Source organism: Python bivittatus, unplaced genomic scaffold (assembly GCF_059951505.1).
Source record: "Python bivittatus isolate LINGU-HERP-01145 unplaced genomic scaffold, Pbiv_v1 ctg000060_np1212, whole genome shotgun sequence".
Taxonomy (NCBI): domain Eukaryota; kingdom Metazoa; phylum Chordata; class Lepidosauria; order Squamata; family Pythonidae; genus Python; species Python bivittatus.
In genome coordinates this window covers 19,155,729-19,180,394 of record NW_028277044.1, presented here as the reverse complement: position 1 = coordinate 19,180,394, position 24,666 = coordinate 19,155,729, and the positions used below count along the sequence as shown (strand labels likewise).

Below are 24,666 nucleotides of genomic sequence, written 5' to 3'. Positions count from 1 at the left end.
TAAAAAGTTTTAACCAAATTTATGTGAATACCCAGCATCAGCGTTGGATTCAGAAAGATCTCTCAAATCCTGTTCCTTTAGGGTGAGTGCAGCCCCATTCAAAGCAGGCATATCTCATTTATCCAGCCCCCAGATTCATTAACAATTCTGAATTCTCCCACATACAGTCTTTTACACTCTGAAGACGCAGTGGCAATGTGCAACCAGACATGTTGCTTCCAACTGTGAGGTAAGGGGCCTGAAGACAAATCTGATCCAGCTGCTACAGTGCTCCATGACACATTGCACTTCTTCACCGCTGCCCCTGTGATAGCATCAAAAAGTCCACCAATGTTAAAGATAGCATTCTTACCACATGTTGTAGCCCTTCTTATCACCAATGTCAATATATACAGAAATGTCTAGGACAGGAGTGTCATGCTGTCTGAGGTCAAACCCTTTGAAGACTTAAGTTAGCACTCTAGGTGTAATTCTGGATTCAGTCTGGAATCAAATCAAATCAAAACTTTATTACTGTCATAGACTAGCATAAGAAGAATGGGGTACAGTCAGTTAAAAAGCATAGAAGATAATCAGAGTCTAAAAAAATATGAAAAGCTAGAAGATATAAAAATATGTATTAAAACAGAAAGTATATATATAAAAAACAAGAGTCTAAAAGAATCTAAAAGGAGGGGCAGGAGCATTAGATGGGTGAGGAGGCATAAAGGTGGCAGACTATATTCAAATTACAGAACACTCTAGTATGAAGAACTAGATGCTCTTTAAAAGTAGTTTATGGCACAGGTCACCATCTGACAAATTTTAATCACTGCTGTGTAGAATCTGGCAACATTGTATGTTGTAGCACGGTTGGTATCTGAAGGCAGCAGGGAGGTGTAAAATTATCCTGTGTGCCCTGGGTGTTAATGCAGTAATGGTGAGATGAGGCTAGTACAAATGTCTTTGTAGTACAGGCACTGGAGAAGCACATGCTCTGTTGTTTCTGTGTGTCCAGAGTCACAGGGGCACTGTCTCTCTGGGTAAGGAATCTTCCTGTATCGGCCTTCAAGGACATCTGAGGAGAAGGCATGACATCGTGCCAGAGTAGAGGCCCTCTGGTGTTTAGGGATTTTGAGTTTAGTTAAGTATGCCATAGGGGAGGCAGAGTACCTCTTAGATTCATTGGCAACAAAGGTTGGGGACCTGGCTAGATCCAACTGGCACTTAAACAGTCCTCTACACACTGTTTAATGAGTGCTATGCCCTGGTCATATCCCATGCTGAGTAGAAGACCTGGAGAGAAGCCCAAGAATGAGACTGTAGTTGCCACTGCCTGTTTCCATGTGGATTGAAAATCACTCATAGTTAATGGGGCAAGGCCAAGGGGGAAAAAAGGAGATTCTAAGCCAATAGTTGAGTATGGTCACCCACACTCTAGCCTCTGCTTTCATGAGGCCTGTCTCCAGTCTCAGGGTGGCATTAGAGACACATTTTGGGACTTGAAGGGCTGACCTTAGAAATTTGGATTGTACAAGTTCTAATGGTGCAAAATTAGAGAAGGGGTCCAACTGGGCACCGTAAAGAAGTTGTGCTATTGGCTTGGCTTTGAATAATTTGAGTGTTGCAGGTATATAGTGGTCACCTCTTGTTTTAAGGAATTTAAGGATGGCAGATGAGCTCCTCTGTGCATTTTCAGCAACGTTGTCCATGTGGGCTTTCCTATTGCTGGCAGAATGAAGGACTAACCCCAGGTATTTGAAACAGGAGATCCAGTCTGGAACCAGAACACGAAGGGTTCATTAATCATTAACTTTGAGGGTGAAGATATGGTTACCAGTTGGCTGAACTGATATGATGGGATGGGATTTTCAGAAAGCTAGTTGTGAGAGCCACTTTGGTGTAGTAGTTAAGGCACTAAGCTAGAAACTAAACTAGAGATTGTGAATTCTAGTCCTGCCTTTGGCACAAAGCCAGCTGGGTGACCTTGGGCCAGTCCTTCCCTCTCAGCCGTAAGAAGCAGACAAGGGCAAACTACTTCTGTTTTTTCCCCCAGAAAACTGCAGAAACTCATCCAGGCAGCTGCCAGGAGTGAACACTGACTTGAAGGCACACACAAACACATAATCATGTCTACAATCTAATATCTGAGAGATATTAGCTTTTATTGCTAATACAAGAGTTTGGATAAATGTTATATAGTCACATTTCTTTACTTTCTTATTTCTAGACTTATAGCTTTTAAAAGTCAAAGTATTTAACTAATGTGATGGGTTTATATTATTCTGCTGATGGATGTGAATTCAGATGAACAATTCATCCATTCAGTATAATGATAATCTCTCATAAGTTTCCTTTAATTATTATGATTGGATTAGGGTTGCCCACTCCTTTTTTGGAGTTAGGCAGAAATGCCAAGATAACACATTAAAAGAAGTGATGAGAACCTCAGGTTGAAATAGATTATGCCCTCAAATGGATCAACCACTAATGGGAGAACCAGACAAGCAATGAGGCATACATCAAATACTGAATGGCTTCTAAATGCATCATGTATAAAAGTATAGTAAAATGTTATTTGTTTATGTACAGTATATGCAGAATTTTCACTTGTTATATTTATGGTCCATTATTTTACTTTCTTCATTCATGGGAATAGCATCCTTGGTGTTCAGATTTGTTAAAGGCACTAATCCTCAGAGATGTTGCTGTCATTGCTTTGGAATAGCTTTGTCCTTTTGTCTTGTTGGTTGATGGTTTATTTATATATTGCATTTGGATCTTTCTGCAATCAAGATGAGTCCTGGCAGTTAACATGATATAGAAAACAGCAATGGAAAGAATAAAAGTCAGCACAGAATCAGATCTCAAGAATAATGGCAATAACTCAAAAATGAACTAAAGATGGCTCCAGTCTGGTTAGAACACCTTTCAGAACAGCTTCTTTATTAAAGTGATCAAGGAGGGGGCCTGCTTGATCTTCAAAGGTAGCTTTTTCAGATGACTGGCACTCCTACTGAGAAGGCTGAGGCCTGACTGAAATATTCTGCCACCCGTGATCCCGTGGGAAAGCTGCCAGTGTCAGCAATTGCTCATGATAGAAGAAGTTCCAGACCAGAGGCTGTCATAGCCTATGACAAAGCAAATGAGAGGTTTAATCAACTGCGCAATTCCCACACAGTTGCAGAAATGAATGAGAAGGAAGCAAGAGTTTAAAAATGCATTTTCTGTAGATACAGTTGCTTCAGTCATTTACCCTCTAAACGCTCTGAGTCATTTGGGCTTTAATGACCTTTTTCTATAGGAGGTTTTGGTTGAAACATTCTCTTTTTCAGCTCTGGTTCATGCAGTGATCTATGTCTGAGATCTTTGGTTAGGGCAAGAGTTTCCTTTTATTTTTTATTCTATTCCAACTGTCCCTGGGTTATGGAAAGTGGATATCTGTATCCAGGATACACAAGTGAAAACATTTTGTGGATACAGTCAATAAAGCCTGGAAACATAATGATGGGCAACTCAGCACTTTTTCAGTAAGTGATCTAGTTCAGTGAAGATCCCCTATGAATGACAGGATCTTCAACTTTGTTGAAAATCTAAGTAGCAATAACCAAGTGACTTTTCACTGGTGAAAAGAAGCAGCATTGCCAAAAAAAAAAAAAAGAGAGAGAGAGAGAGAGAGAGAAAAAAAAAGAAAAAAAGGAACTGTGCTTGTATCTTTATGTAGCAGTCATTTCCCCTTCTTTGGGGCAATCCGCTTACTCTTGGCAAGTATTGATTCTATCTCACACACATTCCCCACCGCAACATTGCCACAGAATGTGGAAAAGGTATTCTTCAAGTGACTTTTCTAACAAATGTTGATTGGGAAATGTGGGGAAATTTCCCTTGCGTTTTCTCTGGGTATATAAAACCATCTACTGAGACTCTTCTGTTTCTGTTCTCCGAATATTTCTAAGGCCAGAAAATGAGGAGCTACAGGTAAGAGAATACGCGGATTTTTTTTAAAGTTGAGGTGGAGGAGAAATGAGTTGACTGCAACATTGAGGTAGCTGGAGTAGTGAAAGACTGGGAGTCTGGCTATCCTGTGGAATGCAGCCTGATTATTATTAAATGTTGTAATAAATACATTTATCCAGAGAACCTCCTGGAAACAGGTGTAGGAGTATACATTTCTAAACATTAAACATCCCCCTGCCCATAAAATTGGATTTAATTTAAGGAGCAAGAAATTCCGTTCTTAGTTTTGTTTCTTTTGTTCATATATAACATAAGGAAAGTTTGATGGAATATAAAAATGTTTGTTTTTGTCCCTTACAACAAAGTAGACTAACCCTAAGGACTGGTCCCTCTTTCAAAACATGGTTTCATCTACAGTACTGTGCAAAGGTTTTAGGCAGGTGTGAAAAATGCTGTAAAGTAAGAATGCTTTCAAAAATATATATTGTAATTGTTTATGTTTATCAATTTACAAAATGCAAAGTGAGAAAACAGAAGAGAAATCCAAATCAAATAAATATTTGGTGTGACCACCCTTTGCCTTCAAAACAGCATCAATTCTTCTAGGTACACTTGCACACAGTTTTTGAAGGAACTCAGCAGGTAGGTTGTTCCAAACATCTTGGAGAACTAACCACAGATTTCCTGTGGATGTAGGCTGCCTCAAATCCTTCGGTCTCTTCATGTAATCCCAGACAGACTCCATGATGTTGAGATCAGGGCTCTGTGAGGGCCAAACCATCACTTCCAGGACTCCTTGTTCTTTACGCTGAAGATAGTTCTTAATGACATTGGCTGTACGTTTCGGGTCATTGTCCTGCTGCAGAATAAATTTGGGGCCAATCACATGCCTCCCTGATGGTATGGCATGATGGATAAGTATCTGCCTGTATTGCTCAGCTTTGAGGACACCATTGATCCTGACCAAATCTCCAACTCCATTTGCAGAAATGCAGCCCCAAACTTGCAAGGCACCTCCACCATGCTTCACTGTTGCCTGCAGACACTCATTCTTGTACTGCTCTCCAGCCCTTCAGTGAACAAACTGCTTCCTGCTACAGCCAAATCTTTCAGATTTTGATTCATCAGTCCAGAGCACCTGTTGCCATTTTTCTGCACCCCAGTTCCTATGTTTTCATGCATAGTTAGCCTTGTTTCTGCTTTGGAGGTATGGCTTTTTGGCCACAATTCTTCCATGAAGACCACTTCTGGCCAGACTTCTCTGGACAGTAGATGGGTGTACCTGGGTCCCACTGGTTTCTGCCAGTTCTGTGCTGATGGCACTGCTGGACATCTTCTGATGTCAAAGGGAAGTAAGCATGATGTGTCTTTCATCTGCTGCATTGAGTTTCCTTGGCCAACCACTGTGTCTACAGTCCTCAATGTTCCCCATTTCTTTGTGCTTCTTCAAAAGAGCTTGAACAGCACATCTTGAAACCCCAGTCTGCTTTGACATTTTTGCCTGGGAGAGACCTTGCTGATGTGGTATAACTACCTTGTGTCTTGTTGCTGTGCTCAGTCTTGCCATGGTATATGACCTGTAACATGAAACTGTCTTCCACAACCTCACCTTAGTAGCAGAGTTTGGCTGTTCCTCACCCAGTTTAAGCCTCCTACACAGCTGTTTCTGTTTCAGTTAATGACTGTGTTTCAACCTACATATGAAATTGATGATCATTAGCATCTGCTTGGTATAATTGGTTAATCATACACCTGACTCTAATCCTACAAGATGCCTGACTTTGTGCAAGTGTACAAAGTGTGCAAGTGTAAGAATTGATGCTGGTTTGAAGCCAAAGGGTAGTCACACCAAATATTGATTTGATTTGGGTTTTTCTTCTGTTTGCTCACTTTGCATTTTGTAAACTGATAAACATAAACAATTACAATATATATTTTTGAAAGCATTCTTACTTTACAGCATTTTTTCACACCTGCCTAAAACCTTTGCACAGTACTGTACGTGAATGGCATGAACTGACACACCCAACAGATAACAGATAGAAATAATGAGAGAAATGGAAATGAGAGTGATTCCTAGTTGCCAGGCCTCATAACTGACTGACCCTCACTTAGCATCATCCAGAATTATCAGACAGCATGGTCAAACACTGTGTTGACTGGAAGATTTGGGAATTGAAGTTCTAACACATCTGGAAGTCTCTGCATTAGAGAAAGCTTAGTTATAGTGACTTGATGGATCTAGATTAGGTATTCTTCACCACCACCTCAAACCTCCCAGGACATTCATTATCTGTGCTGCTGAACTTAGCCTACCTCCCCCCACCAAAAAAGAGACAAAGCAATGAGCTGCCATTTACATTGTTAAAAATGAATCGAAGACTGTTGTATGGACTATACCGGCATTGTTGGAAATCAAAAATATGCTTAAGGCAGAGGTTTTGTTTTGCATCATGTTAACTTCCCTTTTTTTTCCATTATAAGAAACTGAAAGTAATAGAATCAGAGGAGAATGGAGCCAGGTGGGTACTAATCAAGGATGTATTAAGACTTGCAGGTGGCATTTTAGAAGCCCAAGTCTTAAGACAATATGCTAGATTAAGACATATTAAATCGAGCGCTTTGCATAGTGAGGCAGAAGCCAATTCCCATAATCCCAGGAGAGACCACTTAGTGACTGGTCACTGTTGTGCTGTGCAGATTTTCAAAGGTGGCTGCTCATGCAGTTAATTCAGGGTGGGGTCATCGTCAATGCATAATACTAACGGTCCGATATCAGTCCTGATCAGCAGGCCAATCTAAGATGGAATTCTGCCTGAGGCAAAAAGCAAAATAGGGTTGTTTCTTACTGCTCTATCTACAAAAGTCAGATTGATTAGTAGTGAATCTTATTCAGTAGTGGCAGTAGGAGGCAGGATATTAAGTATGTTATATTAATATAAGAATGTTAAGAATGTTAATAGGAGCAAGAGTATGAAGTATGTTCACTGGCTTGAGTTGACCAAAACTATATTCAAGGCAGAATAAAATTCTAATAATAATTAATTAAATTAATTAATGAGATAGCATCCTTCTGCATATTTGCAAACATTAATCTTATAAGGTCTAGGACCTGCTGCATTGTAGAAAATGGCCATGGGGTACAAGAAAAAGATCTGGGTAGAATGGCACTTCTGGGCCTATATGCCTACCACTTGGCATCTGTTGATTTAGGTGGCCACCTCATTATCTTTAATATTTTGGCAGTTCTTGTCTGTCTGTTTGTCTTCTTGCTGCTGGATCTTCCTTGATCTAGGATCATTCAGGAATTTGAACAGTTCTTCTTTTGTAGAGTCCTTGGTGATCTCTGTGCTTGGTCGTTTGCTTGCAGACCTTTCATTACCTGACTAGATAACATCATCAGTGCGACTAAGTGTGGGGTTTGCTACCTGTTTATATACAGTAGGTTGCCCTGCCAGAGTTGGTAGGGGGGTGGCTTTCGCCTTGGTAGTTCCTTGATTAGGGTGTTGCTTTTTGCTAGATTGTGTGTCTGGTCTTAATCCCCGCTTATCTGGGTGTTGGTTGCTGGAGAGGACATGTTCTGGTCATTTTGGGTAATGGAGCACTTGGTTAGTGTGGGCTGTTTTTTGATAGACTTGAGTTTCTAATTTGCCTTCATTTCCTCTGCTGATGAAGATATCCAGGAAGGGTAGTGTGTTGTTGTTTTCTTCTTCCCTTGCGAATTTTATTCCTATGTTCTTCTTTTTCAAATATATAATATTTGAAATATAAAGTTCTTCTTTTTCAAATACATAACATGAATAATTGCTTAGCTTTTGTTGCTTGCTTCCTGCTGATTCTGTGCCAAAACATTCCCCCCATTCCTCTTACTCACACACTTGGGAGTCTTACTAGGAGGAGATATTTTCTTCTGACCAAGCCAATAATCTGCCTCCCAATTTCACTAGGGACCAGTTCATCTGGATTGTTTTATCCAAAATTACAAATGCCAAAAAGACATGCGCTGTTGCAGGAATCAAGGCTGCTCAAATCACAATTTTATTCATATCCCATGATTTGCTTTATAATTGGTTGAATAAATGGTGGGGCACTGGGTCCACTCATCACATTAAGGCAGAAAACATAGTTTATAAATTGCAGTATTGTCATGTAACTTAAATCAAAACCAAACAATCCACATTAAGAGATCAGCACTATGTATGAATCAAATTACAGTACAATACCTCTTCTTATGACTTCATAAGACTTCAAATAGTACATACAAGTAAAGCTTGTCAATTTTATTCAGAGAGTTGCACTGCAGAGGAGGACCATGTATGCATTTTCACGTTTTTCAGTTCTGAGTTACATCCAGCTTTGGAATACATGAGGCAAGTTTCAAGTTTCATATTACAATTGCAAATTTGAACAGGCAGGAAACAAATAATTGAGTAATGAGTAGAGTACACTGTATTCAGATGCCTCAAGGTTAAGCCACCATGAATATAATTCAAGCACTTTTAACTGGCTTTTTGCTGTTTCATTCATAAAACAATAGCCTTGTAGCAATGAGAAGTATATTCTTCAGCAAGAGGCCTGAATAGCACATTAACTTGCTGAAAAACTAGTTTCAGGGGAATAAACTATTTGACCTTTGCTATCAAAATTTTGGAGTTCCTCTAAGCATCCTATGGTCATTTTAGTATTCACTGTTGCCCCCCCCCCCGCCCATGTGTACATTCAAAAGAAAGTAGTGGAGGATGCAAGACCTCCAACCTGAGATAGCTGAGCTCCTTGCAGCACTAAGAATTTGTATTTTTTTCCCCTTCAAAAAAGATAAAAGTGGTAGGAATGTGGGGAGGAGGATGGCAGCTTCTCAGCCTCTTTGCTATGCTGGGAGGACTAGCAAATAGCTGCTCCCTGATAGCCCCAGCTGTTCTGCTGCCACCAAAGATGAGTCAGTTGACTAGGAGGGAGGTTAGCTAGTGTGATGGAATGGAATTATGAAGGCCAGACTCAGGGAGGAAAACATGTTCTTTCATCTGTTCTACTTCACCTCCGTACTTCTCCGGCATGCTACCAGGCGAACGTAATAACACCGGTGGCAGGGGAAGTGGTGGCTGGGCTACTGGTTCGAGTTGTTGTATTAGTTGTCCCATAGCTGCTTGCAGGTTATTAATCTGTGCATCCACTTGCTGCTGCTGCTGTAGTAGGGCTGCTGCCAATAACTGTGCTGTCAAATTAGCTCCCTGGGGATCTGTTGCCATGATGTAAACTCCTTTGTCTGGAAGGTAGTAAGAGTCTGGGAAGATTGATGTCAGGCCTAGCCCAAGGAACTCCAGGAGACCATGTAAATTCAGTCCAGCAATGTTTATTAGCTACAACCTCTAGCAAGAATCTTCCCAGACTGAAACTCCAGCTCCCAAGTAATGCCAGTCACAACACTATGAATTCCTCAGGGAGGTGCCAGCCTCATCCTCTTATCTCTCCCTCACTCCTCAGGAAATGAAAGAACATGTTTTCCTCCCTGAGTCTGCCCTTCATAATTCCATTCCATCACAGCTAGGCTGTTTGTGGTAGATGTAAACAGGACCAAAATCTGATACACTCTCAAACCTCTGAAGTTTTGTGTACCATGATTTGCCTTCTTGTTATAATTAGAAGTCAGGGTGAATATGTGTAGCTCAGGGTTGAACTGTGGAATCTTTGGGGTTCTCAAGCTCAGAGAACCCCAAGGATTCCATAATTAGAAATACTCCTGGCCTACTCAAAACTCAAACAGAGGTAAACCGCTGGTATCCCCTAGAAATTTTGGACTTTAGCTTCTATTAGACTCACCTGGTACAGTCCATCACAAGAGATTGTGGGAGTTCATCAAGAAGGCACCAGCTTGCCTACCTACCTTAGAAGAGGAATGAGACTCCTTTCATGACAGTGGGATGCCTGTATGATATTCCTTTTGTGTGTGTGTGTCTTCAGGTCAGTGTTGACTCCTGGTGACTGTCTGGACTCCCTGCAGTTTTCTTGGCAAAGTTACCGAAATGGTTTGTCCTTGCCTCCTTCCTAGGGCTCAGAGAAAGTGACTGGCCCAGGTCACCCAGCTGGCTTTGTGCCTAAGGTGGGACTAGAACTCAAGGTCTCCCAGTTTCTAGCCTGGTGCCTTTAACCACTACACCAAACTGGCTATCTATAGTATTCCTTAGCAGAAGCCAAGAGCTTCCTGAGCCTAGCTAGAGCATTACAAGGCTCCTTCCCTTTTCCTTCCAGCATTCACATGCTACCAGCTACCTGTGTCATTCCAAAGCACAGAGTGAGTTGTACAACTACATGTGTCCCAAGTGCTTCCAGGTTCATAATTTGGACTTGATATGGGCATACTTCTCAAGAAAGTCAGTTGCTGGTAATATGGAACAATTACAGGTATCTTCTTTTCATTTGCAGGTCTCCATCTGTCATCCATCATTTCTCTCTTTCCTGTTTCTTATGGAATGTGGTGCCCAGACTCCTGTGTATTTTCAGTGCTAATATCCTTGACATTTCTGCCTTCCGAATCCATCATGTGAAAAGTGCAGGTGAAAGCTCTCGTCATGATAGACAATTCTTGGAAAGAAGGAACTCCTGTTCTTGGTTCCGTTTGTTCTTCTTTCTCTTCTTTAATACAAAGTAATTCTGTTTTTTCGCAGATAACTGCCAAGATCATACCATATACTCCTGGCCTGCTTTTGTCCTGGAAGGAGAACCCATGGTCCTAAGATGTCCTCATTTACAACTCAAAAATATGAAACCTTTTGATCTACCCCTTAACCTGACTTGGTACAAAAATGGTTCATCAACTGTTATCCCTGCAGGACTCAAGGGGCCAAGAATAATGTCACAAGCTGATGCTCTCTGGCTTTTACCAACCTCTCTTGAGGACACTGGGGAATACATCTGCACTCGAAGGTAGGCCTCTAGCTCATAAGACTGTTCAGTTTTACTAGCTTAACCTTATGAAGAGGTTGTATTTAGCCAGAAGTAGCTAACGGGTTAATGGCAATGACACTAGAGTACTGACACATTAGAGTACTCTCAGAAAAGTTATAGTCTTTGGAGGAGAGTTATGTTTCTTGCAGAGTATACATTAAACAAATTGGATACTTTACTGTAAAATATATTAATTTACTTTTACTAGCGCAAAATTTAACTATTCTGTTCTGTTGCAATTTAGGATCAAGGAATAAGGAGGAAATACATTTAATCTGCATATTTAAGTGAACTGATTGATTTTTTTGCTTCCTGGACTAATGTGCAGATTAGAATACAGTTTCCTTCAGACTGTGCAGCTTCCCCAAATTTTGTGATATATTTGGTGGTTGGCATTTTAGGGCGTATGGTGAAACTGATGTCTGAATTAAGAAACTACTGAATTTTAAAAAATAGGATTGCCAACAAATTCAGATTAGTTATGCTTTTCACCGTCCTTGTAATACCTAAAAGTTAAGAGTTTGAGAGTTTAGAGTTCCCAAAACATGATTCAGCAGGCTGCTGAATAAAGCATCATTTCAGTAGTTCAGTCAGTGCTGACTGCTATTACTGCATAGACTTCTTGATTAATGTATGGACCACATTGCAGAGCGATACAAAGACATACCTCTAGTACTTTTATACTTTGGTGGGGGGCAGTCCGTTTCCTCCTATTGCAAGTTGAAAAGCAAAAGAGAACAACGAGCCAGAAAGTGCCCTTGTAGCGTCTCAGTGGCCATGGACCTACACTAGGAGTGCAAAACTGTGATTCATGGGTAACTATGGCCCACCATCACACCTAGAGTGGGGGATTTGGGGAGGTTTCTTTTTGCATTGGAGAGTTTTTGGAAGTTACTTTTTGCATTTTTATGAGAGTTTAAAAAATCATTTTAAAGGGCAAAATATGTCTTAAGCACCCTGAAAGACCCACTTGAGACCCGTCTCTGGCTATGTCCCTCAACATGGAGGCAAAAGCTGGTGTAGCTCTTGAACCTATGCAAGTTGCACACTTGGGCATATTCATTCCACCATTAAGATTAGGACTTTACTATAGCAGTGTGTTTTCTTTTGAGCATCTGCAGAAAATGGTAAGGGAAAGAAGGCTTCTCTACTTTTATGCTGAGCAATCAGTTGTGAAAAACTAATCTGGGGTTTCAGCAGCAGATTTTTCACTGACCTCCCATTCTGTTCCAGAAAATCCTCCAACTTTAAGGAGTGGGGGTGAAAGATAGAGCACCAGGACTTGTGTGAGCAGGAGTATTTTCAACAAAATCAGAGTTAACAGTGGACACAATTCAGTATGTTAGTACTGTCCAGTGACTGGTATTCCCATTACATGTTATCTAAAACAATTAAATATGAATAATAAAAAAGAGTGAAACGGTTCGTCTTTGTGTTTGTATGCTGCAATTTCTCATTGTGAATTTCCCTTTTCCCTGCAGGAATTCCTCTTACTGCGCTGATGTGTCATTGCATTTAAAAGTTGTCAAAAGAAGTGAAGCCAATAATATTTCCTATCCTCAGAAGGCATTCATGTTTAGTTCCGGAAAGATAGTTTGTCCTAATCTAGAACATTTTATACGAAACAATACCAATTATGAACTCAAATGGTACAAGGTATTATTCCCAAATCATTTCTAAATGTCTACATAGGGATTTGAAATTGGATTTACAGTATTCAGATCTGAGTAAACAGGGTAAAGAATCTGTGGTCCTCCAGAACTTGCTGGACAGCTACTTCCATTATCTCTGTGACCATTATGTTCTCTTCTTGGGCTCAGAGAACTATAGGACTATTATCAGCTATATGCTATACATTACAAACTGAATGTGATGAAAAAGAGGCGATCAATTCTCAGCAATAGTCTAAATGAGGCTTCTGTTACAGCTTTGTTTGGCTCCTGGAACACTCACGTTATCATATCACTGAAATCAGCAATACTTTTTTCTGGACCTGTAAGCTTTTGTTGTTATTGTTGCTACCTTATGAACTTTCTGCCCTTGCACTTTAAGATGTTAATGTTTTCCCCTCCAGTCTGGCACAGCAAAGTCCTGACTGCTAAACAATGGCCATTTCTCCACTAGAGTCTTAGAGTGTCTTCGTAGCATCACCCACCCGTTGTTGAGGTCATGTAAAGCCTGTTCTCATTACTGTTACTTCAATTCAGTGATGTTTGGGTGACTGTAGAAGATGCTATAATAAATCACTTTTTGAGAAATGACCCCCCGCCCCCGATCCTGTAATAGAGAATCAGAGGTGCTAACTCAGGTGAGTTAGATATGCTAAAGCTTGTCTATTAAACCCAATGTGTCCGAAGAAAATCTCTCATTGCATCAGTTGGCCTATATCAGAATATTTTCTTCTAGACTGTAATTGATTTTTTAAAAAGATATTGGCATGCTACAAAGCAAAGAGCCAGCCATTAGTATTGTATACACTTGTAAAGATGCCTCTGAAGGCCACCAAGATCCCATTTGGATGGGAGAAAGCATCTTCCTGACATCCTTCACATGCTCTTAAAATTCCAAAGGTTCCCATTGGTGCTAAAAAGTAGCGCACTCTCCTAGAAATGGCCCTGGCCTTCCCATTATTTTGAAGCCAATTCAAATCTTTGCTGTTTATTATTTAGTTCTGTCATGTTTTCGACTGCTTACTCACGGATGGTAGAGTTTTTTCATTGTATTGCTTTTTGTTTGTTTTCTGGCTGACTGGCTTAACTTTAGCTACCTTAATCATTTTTAACAAAGGGCACTTGGTATTTTAAGAAATAAATATCAATCAATCAAACCACATAGATTCAGGTTGCCTGTTTCTAGCCTGGAAAAAGATATCGATTATTTTGAACAAGTGATCAGGCATTCTTGAAAAAATTTTAGAAGATCTCCAAAGATCAGTGTTACCACATCTACTGTATGATCATTAAACCAGCCTGGACATTTTAAATGGCCAAAGAGCAATGAAAAAATATATGCAAGAGGAAAGTTGGATCTACTTTTGCATTGGAACAAGTCTGATACTGCATTTAATCATTAAATAGTTGATTTTCTCTATTTTTATCTTTAGGACTCTACACGTCTGAACATAGATAATAAGAAGTTTGCAGCTCTGAAAGGCACTGATTATCTTGTGATCAATTCCACCTCATTGAATGATTCAGGCTATTATACGTGTGAAATGACCTTTGAGTTTGAAAAGGCACAATATAATATTACCAGAACTGTTCAGCTACAGATACTTGGTAAAACAAACACGAAAACAACCATAACTATTTGACTGAATTATTAAATCTGATACTAACAGTTGTATTTTAAGTTAATCTAATTTTTATATAACAGGGTTCCATCAGGATAAATTCTGCAATTTTGAATAGGGTTGCAAAGTATAGGCGATGGGGCTGAGGCTTATTGTGAGTGCCAGCGTTGCAAGAAAAAGCTTACAGGTCACTTAAAGCTTACCAAGGTACAACCCTTTTTGTAATCTTAAAGGCTGTGGCAGGTTAGACAGCATTTATCTAGATGGGCCAGTTTTTGAATAAGGCAGTACTATTTCAGGTTACATCTGCATTTGTTTTTTATTTCTGCTAATTCTGTTGGAGGGCTAGACCATGATACATAAAACTCTTGCAATCTTACCAGCTAATTCTTCCACTTTTTAGAGGTGTCTCTTGCTGTAAAAAACTAGAAGTAAGATATAGTAAAAGAAATACAGATGTGTAGTATGCATAATTGTACACCAGTTGATGAATCCTACATTTTTTCTGTGAAATTGCAGATGCACAAAAATCTGCTTATCCCTAACTAAAAACAGTTTCCTAGAATGTGACCTGGCAAAGAATTGTGAAAAGAATAAGATATAAAGAGAAACTTCCTTGTCTTCAAGTTTCTCAGCATAAGAGCTGTCAAATGCCAAAACTATGAGCTTACCCAGTACAACATTCCAGCTACTTGCTTCAGATAACTGTCTGAAATAGCTTCATGGACTTAAATCATTAACTGTCAATGCAAGCTAAAACCCTGGGGTCTTACACAAGGAAAGCTGAGCCATTCTGCTGAAAGTCAGCCTTTCAAAATAGTTTCAGGCAAATAGATTTACTTAGGGGTGCAAAAAATAAACAGAGACATGAGAGCATCTTCAGAGGAAAAAGTGGCCGTAGCCAAGGCAGCTGTACATTCTCCTTTTCAAAGTTTTAAAACGGGCTTTGCTGGTGGATTGACTCATAAGCAAGATGGGAATGTGTTGCCTGTAAGTAGACAACAGATGGCAGTAATGTCTTGAAAAGCTCAGGGTAAACAGCACATTGCTCCTGTCTGTCAATTTTAAAATGTTTCCAACCCACTGGGAACTTCTATAAAGTTCAGAAAAACTAGAGCAGAGTTTGACCTCTGTGTTTTAGGTAGTGAAGACAGGAAATCCCCCATGCCACTTAAAAGGCCTGAAGTGAGGTAAAAGGTAGCACTGTGCTACACTCCAGCATGCACCTAATTCCTGTGCCAGACATCTCCTTTCAGCTGCCCAGACTGGTGCTGAAAACCATCCCATGTTCAACCTTTGCTCTTGTCTTGATTTCATAACTTGAAGAGAGCAAGAACTCTTTCAATGCTTTGCCTTTTCTTGCTAACTATAAGGTATGTCCTCTCCTGCTGCCTACAGCTGGGACAAAATCATGGGCTTACTGGTGTTACAGCCCCCTCTTCTCCCACTCTCTAGCTAGTTAGTTCTGCTCTGAAGCTCGCGAGCATGAGTATTCACTGTTTTTCTTCTGCTTCACACCACTTGCTGCTCTATGACTGTGTCTGCAATCCTGGTAGGTTAAACTGAGCAAACAAACAAGCAACTTTACTTACTAACCATGGTTTAAAAACAGATTAGGGATGTGCAGTTTCCTGTTTTAAATGCACTGAATTGTAAGACTATGATGACTATATGAATAAAATGGACTGCAGTGGGTACCCTGTTGCTAACCCCATTTACTTAGAACTGAGCAAAAATAAAAGACAAAAGCCCAGCCCAGCCCAGCTCAGGAGCACAGTGCAAAGTGGCACTTTGGTGCGCTGCACTCCAGAAGCTTTTTGCAAAGGGGCGTTTTGCAATGGGGTTTTTGGACCAAGAAGATGGTGGTCAGCTGAGGTGGCAGAGTGCAGGGCATCAGGGGTCTCGGAGTGCAAGGTGGTGAGGGTGACTGCAGCTGGGACTGGGCTGGGGTGGCTGCAATTTCCTGGGGCATGGAAGCAGCCCCAGAGCTACCCGGTTTTGGGGCTCTGGCCACCCTGCAAGGCAGGGTACAGGGTGGCCAGAACGGCAGAGATGGGGGGAGATAAGCGGGTGGTGGGAGTTGGAGGCAGTCCCTTACCTTACTGAGGCTCGGGGCTGGGAGGGATCAAGCCCGGAATGGCTCGGATTGGGGTGGGTCCTTGGCTAACGACCAGTAAAATTCTCTTAATGATGGCAACTGGGACTGCCAGGATTGCAGTTGCTTAGCAATGCAGTCATATGACATCTCGCTTTACAATTGCATCGCTTAGCAACAGAAATTCTGGTCCCAAATATGGTCATAAGTCGAGGTCTAGCTTTACCTGTGTCAGATATTTACTTTGAGGTGATTGTTGATTTTCAGTTTTCTCTAGTTCTTTGGAAAAGATCGTTGTATTCTTCTTGTAGCAATTACTGGAATGCATGTGTGTTGTAATGATAATCTATTGCTTCAAAAATCTAATGATTTTCCCTGATTTCCTTACTAGATCAAAAGAAAAAAAACAGCCCCGTGATTGTCAGTCCAAACGAAATGATTACATTAGCAGCTCTCGGTAAGGCCAATAATTTATTTAAGGTACTTGTGAACAATGAGGGCAACGGTTAACCTAATGTCAACTTTTTTTTTTTCCTGATTCTGGGAGAACCAGATTAGAAATAAGATGACTTTTGCTGGTTAGTCCACTCTTCATAAATGCCTTACAACAGCAGTAAACTCTAGGATAAATTCCAACTGAAATTATAGGTGCTAATGGCTGGATGACTCAGCATTAGCCAACCTTGTCTGCGGTTGGATGTTAAACAGAATTGGACTTTATCAGAAGTTGGATGGGACACCAGTACGGATTAGCTGAGCTGTAGGCTTGCTTGATTTGAAGGAGACTTTCCATCTTTTCAGTGGTTAGCATGGTGTGGCTATCATCGGTGCCAGGTTAGGAAAAGTCCAAAATGCTGAGTCGATATCTACATTCCAGCCTTAAATCAATATGTAAAATGTAAGTGAGGTAGATTCTTGATGACTTCTGGGACACTTCCGGCTGTTTCCTAGGAACAATGAAGATGTGGTTTGCCATTGCCAACCTTCTTCTGGGAGGCTTTTTAACATCCTGGTCTTGCATATAGCCTGAGGATTTTGTAGTGGTCTTCTGTTCTAATACCAATGGTAGGCCTGACCCTACCAAGATTTTTGAGATTAACCAAAATTCAGCTAGAAGCTGCTATCTAGCTGGTCGGGTTCCACGCTGGAAGCCATAATTATTTGGAACCATTCAGCCCAGGTACTTGATGCCAGTGCCCAAACATTCTTTCCTGGATTCTTTGTGGTGATCACCCAAGACTATAACCTAAAGAAGAGTTTCCAACACTTTTTCTTCCTTGTGCTGCTTATACGCCAAAGTTATACAAAAGTAAGATCAAAGGGAACAAACAACGAAATCAATAGCATGCCATCACAATGCAAGCTCCGTCCCTTTTGTCCACGGGTTGTGATGTCCCACACACCCACAAAAGAAAGGGGTCTTGCATTGCAGCAATAAAATGCTGCTTTCATCATTTTGACGGAAGCCTCTGGGCCTGTAGATGCCTGACTTAATTTACATCCTTCCCGATACTGGGCCTGAAACAGCTGCGTCATCATGGAAAGTTGGAAGGCTTTATAATATAAAATATATATGATATATTATTCTAAGCCTTTATAATATAAAATATATATTATAGATTACTTAATATATAATTAAATAAAAAATAAATAAAAAAGAAAGTTGGAAGTAATGGCTGTGGAGAACTTGTGGAGGCTATGTTGGATAAATCAGGTGCGTGCATTGTGTAGAAATGATAGGAGCCTATACAGTTGATGGGGGGGGAAATCAAAACAACGGTCTCCTGCAGACATACAGCTGCAGATGTGAGGGATGTCTGTGTGTCACTGGAATCCAGACGTGACGACAAGTCCTGCTCCAACAACCCAATTTTTGCCACCTCTAAAACGATTTGGCAATTGGTAATGCAGATCTGTAGTGGGGGATAAGGTTGAATCTGTTTATACAGTTTCCTGTGATGGTAAACGTTATTAAGGCATTTGAGAAGAAGGCAGACATTCTGACAAAATCTTTTAAGTGTTCAATTTGCAAAGCTCTGAAAAAGTGCTGAGATATGGGGACAGGCTTTTGGTATATTTCCTTGACTAGAGGTCTTATCTAAATTAAGCCACAACTCATTCCTTAACCCTATTCTTCCCTCTATTTCTTAAAAAACGATGAATTTGAGGGACTGAAGGGGTCGATCCCCCTTTGAAGGACATTTGCTTGTTTTCCAGCTACTTTTGGATATGTGGTGTGGACTGGATAGGGAAGGGAGAATCTGATTCTGATTCAACCACAGCATTGGAAGGAAGGTAGAAACGCCAGACAATGCATGGGACATGGCCTGATTTCTTCTTCTCCTCCAGCTTGGTTAACCCACTAGACACTTGTCCTGGATCCTGCCTAGCAGGGAACCAGATTAGCTTTGGTGCCAAATTGCAGCAGAGCATAGCAATTTCAGAGCAGAGTCACCTTGTATGAGATGGGCGGCTATATAAATATGATAAATAAACAAATAAAATAAATAGCATAACAAGTGCCATGCTTGTAGAGAAGGTGGCCAATGTGGGGGTAGGCCGTGAGAGCATGAAAGCAAGCAGTCTGGACCTTCTACTGAAAAACATGAGGTCTCTGCTCAGCTTGGCCTGCTGGATCTCTGTCTCTTCCTTGAAGGAAGAGAAGAAATTTAACAACTGGTTCTCATGGATCAGACTGAACTGGCTAGATAATAACCCTGATGAAGAACTTCATTTGTGAATGCAGTGAGTGGATGTCCTAGCAGATTGCTCTGCAGAAATAAGACAAACTCAGACACAAAACAACTGCATTGACTGACTTGATTCTGGACTCTTGGAATGCAAGCATGACTCAAGAAGGATGTGGTTGAACCAAATATTGCTAGCTTACAGAGATGGAGGGAATGATTAATTAAATAACTTTGAAACTGTTATCTTAATTCTGTATATGCTGGGTAAACTCTGCAAAGCTAAATAAATTGTCCAAATCACAATTTTTTTTTTTAAGATTAGATTTCTTTTAATATTTACCAGCCTCTTTTCATCTTCTCTTTTTTTTTAACAAGGTGGTTGAGATTGGTGTTTAGTTTTCAAGCTTAACAGAAATCTTAATCTTGAATATTGGCATCAGCCCAGAGAAGCAATTTGATGATTTCCTCCTAAATATTACACTGAGCATGCATTTAGCACCTGCAGTTTAAAGCTAGAAATTCTAGGGGACATGTAATTGATTCATTATTAATTCTATGAGGCCTTAGTATACTTTAGTTCTCTTTACTTCAGTGTTGGTAAAATATCTGTGGGGAACTAACAAGTACTGTAAATATTTTAGTAGCAGTAATGGGACAATAAAATACAGTTTAATTGCAGAAAATAAACTAGTTGTAAAAATAAATTAAACTCTTAATTGGACAAACATAAAATGAGTTTGTTAAAAAATATTGATGCTCCCTGGTGCACACAACACATAATATGGAGTTGTGAATAGTCATAGATTACAGACAAACAACAGTTTGAAGTGCTGTAAACCACTCTTCCTGTGACTATCCATTATTAAGCATTGTGGAATGATGGTCGATATTAGTCACCGTAATCAGAACTGCTGAAAGGGGAGCAGATTTAAACTCACTTTCCCAAACTCCAGAGGTAGGGAAAGAGCAATCTTGCCTACTATGGGGTTACTAGAAAAAGGTGAAGGTTTCTAACCACCTTCTCCATCTTCAGTTGCCTTCTTCATTGTTGCATCCCTGGAAGAGTTTGGTAGGCACTAGTATGGCCAAATTATCCACCCCCAAATGCCCAATATCTGGTTAACAACCTTTGGTGGTGGTAATTGTTTCTATTTTGTTTTCTTTTTGGGAAATGCTACACTTACATCAGGTGGCCAAGAGCAGAGTCTTTGCAATATTACCCCCACACCTCCTAAAGGCTTCAGAATGGGTCTTTGATCATGACTGACACTTTGGTGAAATGAAAATCAATGACCTATACTGTGGCATTATTGGGCTCCTGGATTACATAAAGCTGCTTGACTGGGGCAATTATCCAATTTCATACTTGCTGTTGCTAAAGTGAATTCCTATCTGGATCTCATAACAATTCAAAAGTCAATAGGACTATAGTATTTCAGAGTTATCTGCATGAGCGTTGCAAACTCTGCTGTCTGACTGAAAGCAATTAATCACACAGCTATTTTTCTTCTCCGGCTAGAATCAGTTGCCCATTTAGTTACTCTATGGGACATATTTTTTCCAAGATACCTGGACTAATAAAAATTAAACATAAAACCAGTACAATAAAATTAAAACATCCCATTGAAGTCAAGTTACTCCATAGCTACGTAGTCCTGGCTGCTGAAAGAAGAATGATCTTCTGAAAATACCTTAAAAATTCAGAGTTGGGATTATTTGTTCCTGTGGAACTATATCCTCCCGTGTATATATATTTATTTTCCCTCAACTCTGTATTTCATTCCAAAACAGGTTCACATCTCATCATCCCATGTAAAGTGCTACTTGGAGCAAATAACCGTTCTCAGGCTGACGTCTGGTGGCTGGCCAACAACAGCTATATCAACACAATTTACCCCAACAGCAGAGTTAAGGAAGGGGAAACTCGGTAAATGTTGTTGAAATATTATGCTTTGTTATAACAGGCAATATCTTTATAGGAGACCTATGAGCCAACAGTGTCTGATTTCTATTCTACAAGCCTCACACAGCTTTTCCTTTAGCCCTTCCCAACTTTTAGATGTATGAGACTTTAATTCCAGCTGGCCTAGACATTAGCCATGATGGCTTGTAGATTTTGGGCATAGGTGTTTGGGGCAAACTACAATTATGTCATGTGTGTCATGACATTATTGTGCAAACAATGCAAATTACTTAATTCTTGTCACTTGCACAATGCCACATATGATGTCTTTTGTTATCTGCCTTGCCCCCCTCCTGCGAACACTGTGATTATGGAAATTCTATTTGAACACCTCTGCAGGGTTGCCGGATTGGGGAAATATGCTTCATCGCAATTACTATTTGTTCCAAATTCACTTGGAATGATAGTTTGACATCTAAATGGTGCTAATTTGAGAACTTTTGAAAGATACATTGGACTATGTGTGAATAAATTAGTGCCACTTAAAGTCAAAGTAGGCCTATTAGATGACAGTAAAATCATTTTTCCAAATCTATGTCTTCCCTTAATCTAGGTTAATATGATGAGATGAACTATAATTTTTAGAGCAAAAGAGATATGTATTTGGCTGAGTGTTGAGGTACCCAGTAACTTCTCATGCTAATTCGTTTTCAGTTTAAGTTTTTTGTAGCAGCAGCAGAGATTGGGTGAGAGGAAAAAAATCTAGTAGGAGGAGAGGGCTTGCTTTAGATTTTTAAATTTAATTTAATTTTTTTAAATGGAGGAATCCAGGCCATCTCACTACTCAGTCAGTTGCCCTTTCCTTTTGGGCTCTTCTGCATCCCTGCCTAACAATATAAATGATTATATTCCCTCTTAGGAAACTTGTGGAAAATAACGACAGATATATTGAGGTGCCACTGATCTTTGAGTCCATCACAGAAGCAGATTTTCATACTGATTTCAGGTGTGTGGCACAAAACAGTCGTGGGCATTGTGTACAAACAATGACAGTCAAGAAAGAAGAGAAAGGTCTGTATTAACATCCCAACTCTGTTTACTACAATTTTTTCATTATTCCTTTTAATGACTCTGATAGAGGCCATTTATTTTCTCATTTTCTAAATGTGGAAAGAAGGTTGAAGAATAAACTGGCCAAAGGTCTGGAATAAGTTCTGGTCAGGTCATGTTTATATTACATGATTTCTATTAAGTTATTTTAATTTCAGCTACAGTAATAACAATTTCTCTTGGCATATTCCAAAGAAAGAGGAGAGAGAATTATGTACATATAAAATCAGCCAGTGTTGCCAAAGGCTATCCCACTGGCTAATTTTGCTCATTACTGTTGTGTAACAGTTTTCTTTTTGATTTTCTCTGGAATCCATAACATGGAGCTAATATGCAAAACTACTGAACTTACATATCACCCAGATCACATGATTAGTTCCCCAGCAAATGCTACATCTCCACTGGGACCGTTGAATCTCATTTAGTGAACTTCTTCGGTGAGCTTATCCACACCAATCATGTTGATTTTCATATGGACTCAGATGTGGTACCAATTTGAGTCCAACCTCACCAATGGGATGTAGCATTTTTCTTCAGTGATATGAAGAAATAAGTTGTAGAAATAGCATCTACGTTGATCCCAAGTCAAGTGTTTGGGATTAGGACAAGATATAATATCCTATTTGCTATCATTTGCTATCTCCAAGCAAGGAATAACTATCAGACCTCATGACTGAGTATATTAGTTACAACTTATACTTCTAGTATGGCTAGAATGAAAAGAGGGAGATTTATGTTGTGAAAGTCATTGCTACATTTTGGGTTGTGCAGTGCTTGGAAAATGAAAAATTATAGCAGGAAGTCTTGCTGGGACCACTAGGAATGGATGATCAGATGGCTTTGGAACAATCTTAAAAGAGTCTGGAGCAGGGCCAACCTTTCCAAAGTTTATGGGTAGGCAACAGATGGATGAATCAGTGATTACTATTTGTCAACAGTTTTACTGGATTGGAATAAACATCCCATCAATATCTTTCCCAAATTGGCTTGCTTGGGTTTCCTGAAATCATTTGTGGAGTCCAATGTTTGGTGAGAACCTTCAGCTGCTCTGTTGGGTAATAACTTGCCCTATAATCTGTACAGCAAAACAATTAAGGAATCCTATTTTGGTGGAAAGTTGTAGCACCAAACAGAAATATCTCTTTGTTCCATATAAAATTGTTTTATGAACTTCACAACCACAAGATGAGTTGGCAGAGGTGCAAGAATGCGAAACCTGTGAGATTCAGGTGTTGTTGGGCTGCAGCTTCTAGCAGGCAGTGTAACTGTACTCCAATGTCCCCTGGAGAGCCATAGGTTAGACCAAATCTGGGGGCGGGAGGATAGAGTGATATTAATGAGACATGATAACCAAATAGATTACACACCTTCAGAGGAAGGGACAGCATTGAAGAGGTAGGAAACTTGCTGTTTTTAGGCTGTTTTCCAGGACCTTCTTGATATTTGGTTACCCACTCTTGGAAACATCTGGCTGCCTACTTTAAAGGGCTGCAGTGATTGTATATTCTTATGAAATTAACCAAATTTCTTCCTACTTCCATAGACATGTTCTGTTGTTGTTTTGTATTGTATCTGCTACTGATGAAATTTGGGCTTGTGGGAACCAGGGAGCTTAGAAAAACAATGATTTAGACAATGCAGAGTATAATGTCTAATGTTGCAGGGTTTTTTCTTTCTTTTTTAACAGATCGCCATTTGTCTTGGCACTTGGCAGTCATTCCTGTGGCTCTGGCTGCTCTCATTGTAGGAGGAATATACATGAGTAAATACTGGAAGCAAAGATCTACCAAGGGATATGTTCTTGCCAGCTCCTAAAGAATATACTTTTGTATCTTGCATCTTTTTTATTTTAGCATCCAAAATGATTTTCTCATCTGTCCTAATGTATCTAAAGTCTTCTTGGTTGTAAACAGAAATGAAGCTGAGGTTCTGATGCTTGTTGAAGGAAATCTAATACAAGTTTCCATGACAGTAAAAATATAATAAATAACTGTAATTTTCTGTCTTTTAATTTTATCCCCAAATTTACCACTGAAACTTGATATGGAAAACTAAGTTTGACATTAGTAAACATACATCAACCACAGTCTTATTTAGATTTTATAGTAATGAGGGGGCTGTATGTGTGTATGGTTTATCAATCATATTGAACTTTTTGAAAACTATATAATTAAAGTTAAAGACATAGAGAGAGACAAATATGGGGGGGAGAGAAAGAGAGACTTTTAGTTATTATAAAAAAAGTCAGATGTGTTTTAAAAAAATTAAACACAATTACTCTTCCAAAGAAAAAATTAAATAGTGATCATACAGATCAGTTAAAAATTTTTCAGTTCTTCACTACCAAAATCTTAATTTTATGTTTCTATAAAATCTTCTTATTATTACAAGTTATGTTTTAAATATAATGTCTGATCTTCTGGAATTCTGGAAGCCAATAAAATATTGGAGCTGAACAGGGAATGTAGCAAATGTAGTTAACTGTGTATAATACCATGTGACTTTAACCAATTATATTTCTTCTGTAAGTTATTATATATTTTAAAATTAGCATTGTTTATTAACTGATTAAGTATGTCATTTTCCAACTCAGGGTAAAAAAAAAATTTTTTTCTAGCCATTTTAAAATATTATTTCAAGACCTCAGTTTCCCAGGAGGGCTACTATCAAAATTTAATGTTCTACAGCAGTTTCTCAA

General features: G+C 39.6%; 1 protein-coding gene across 1 annotated transcript; it reads left to right on the top strand.

Annotated features, from left to right (window-relative positions):
• The first annotated feature begins 209 nt into the window (after positions 1-209).
• Positions 210-24,666, top strand: IL1R2 (interleukin 1 receptor type 2). Its single transcript, XM_007434847.3, has 9 exons — positions 210-229; positions 10,357-10,487; positions 10,599-10,857; positions 12,360-12,534; positions 13,982-14,156; positions 16,657-16,722; positions 20,747-20,882; positions 21,778-21,929; positions 23,656-24,666. The coding sequence occupies exons 1-9, from the start codon at positions 210-212 to the stop codon at positions 23,781-23,783; spliced, it is 1,242 nt and encodes a 413-aa protein (XP_007434909.2). The 3' UTR covers positions 23,784-24,666.

Excerpts from the sequence above, each read along its gene's own strand:
- IL1R2 (XM_007434847.3), top strand. The coding sequence starts at position 210 with ATGTTGCTTCCAACTGTGAG. Across the intron at positions 230-10,356 it reads ATGTTGCTTCCAACTGTGAG|GTCTCCATCTGTCATCCATC; the intron begins GTAAGGGGCCTG and ends TTTCATTTGCAG. Across the intron at positions 21,930-23,655 it reads AGTCAAGAAAGAAGAGAAAG|ATCGCCATTTGTCTTGGCAC; the intron begins GTCTGTATTAAC and ends CTTTTTTAACAG.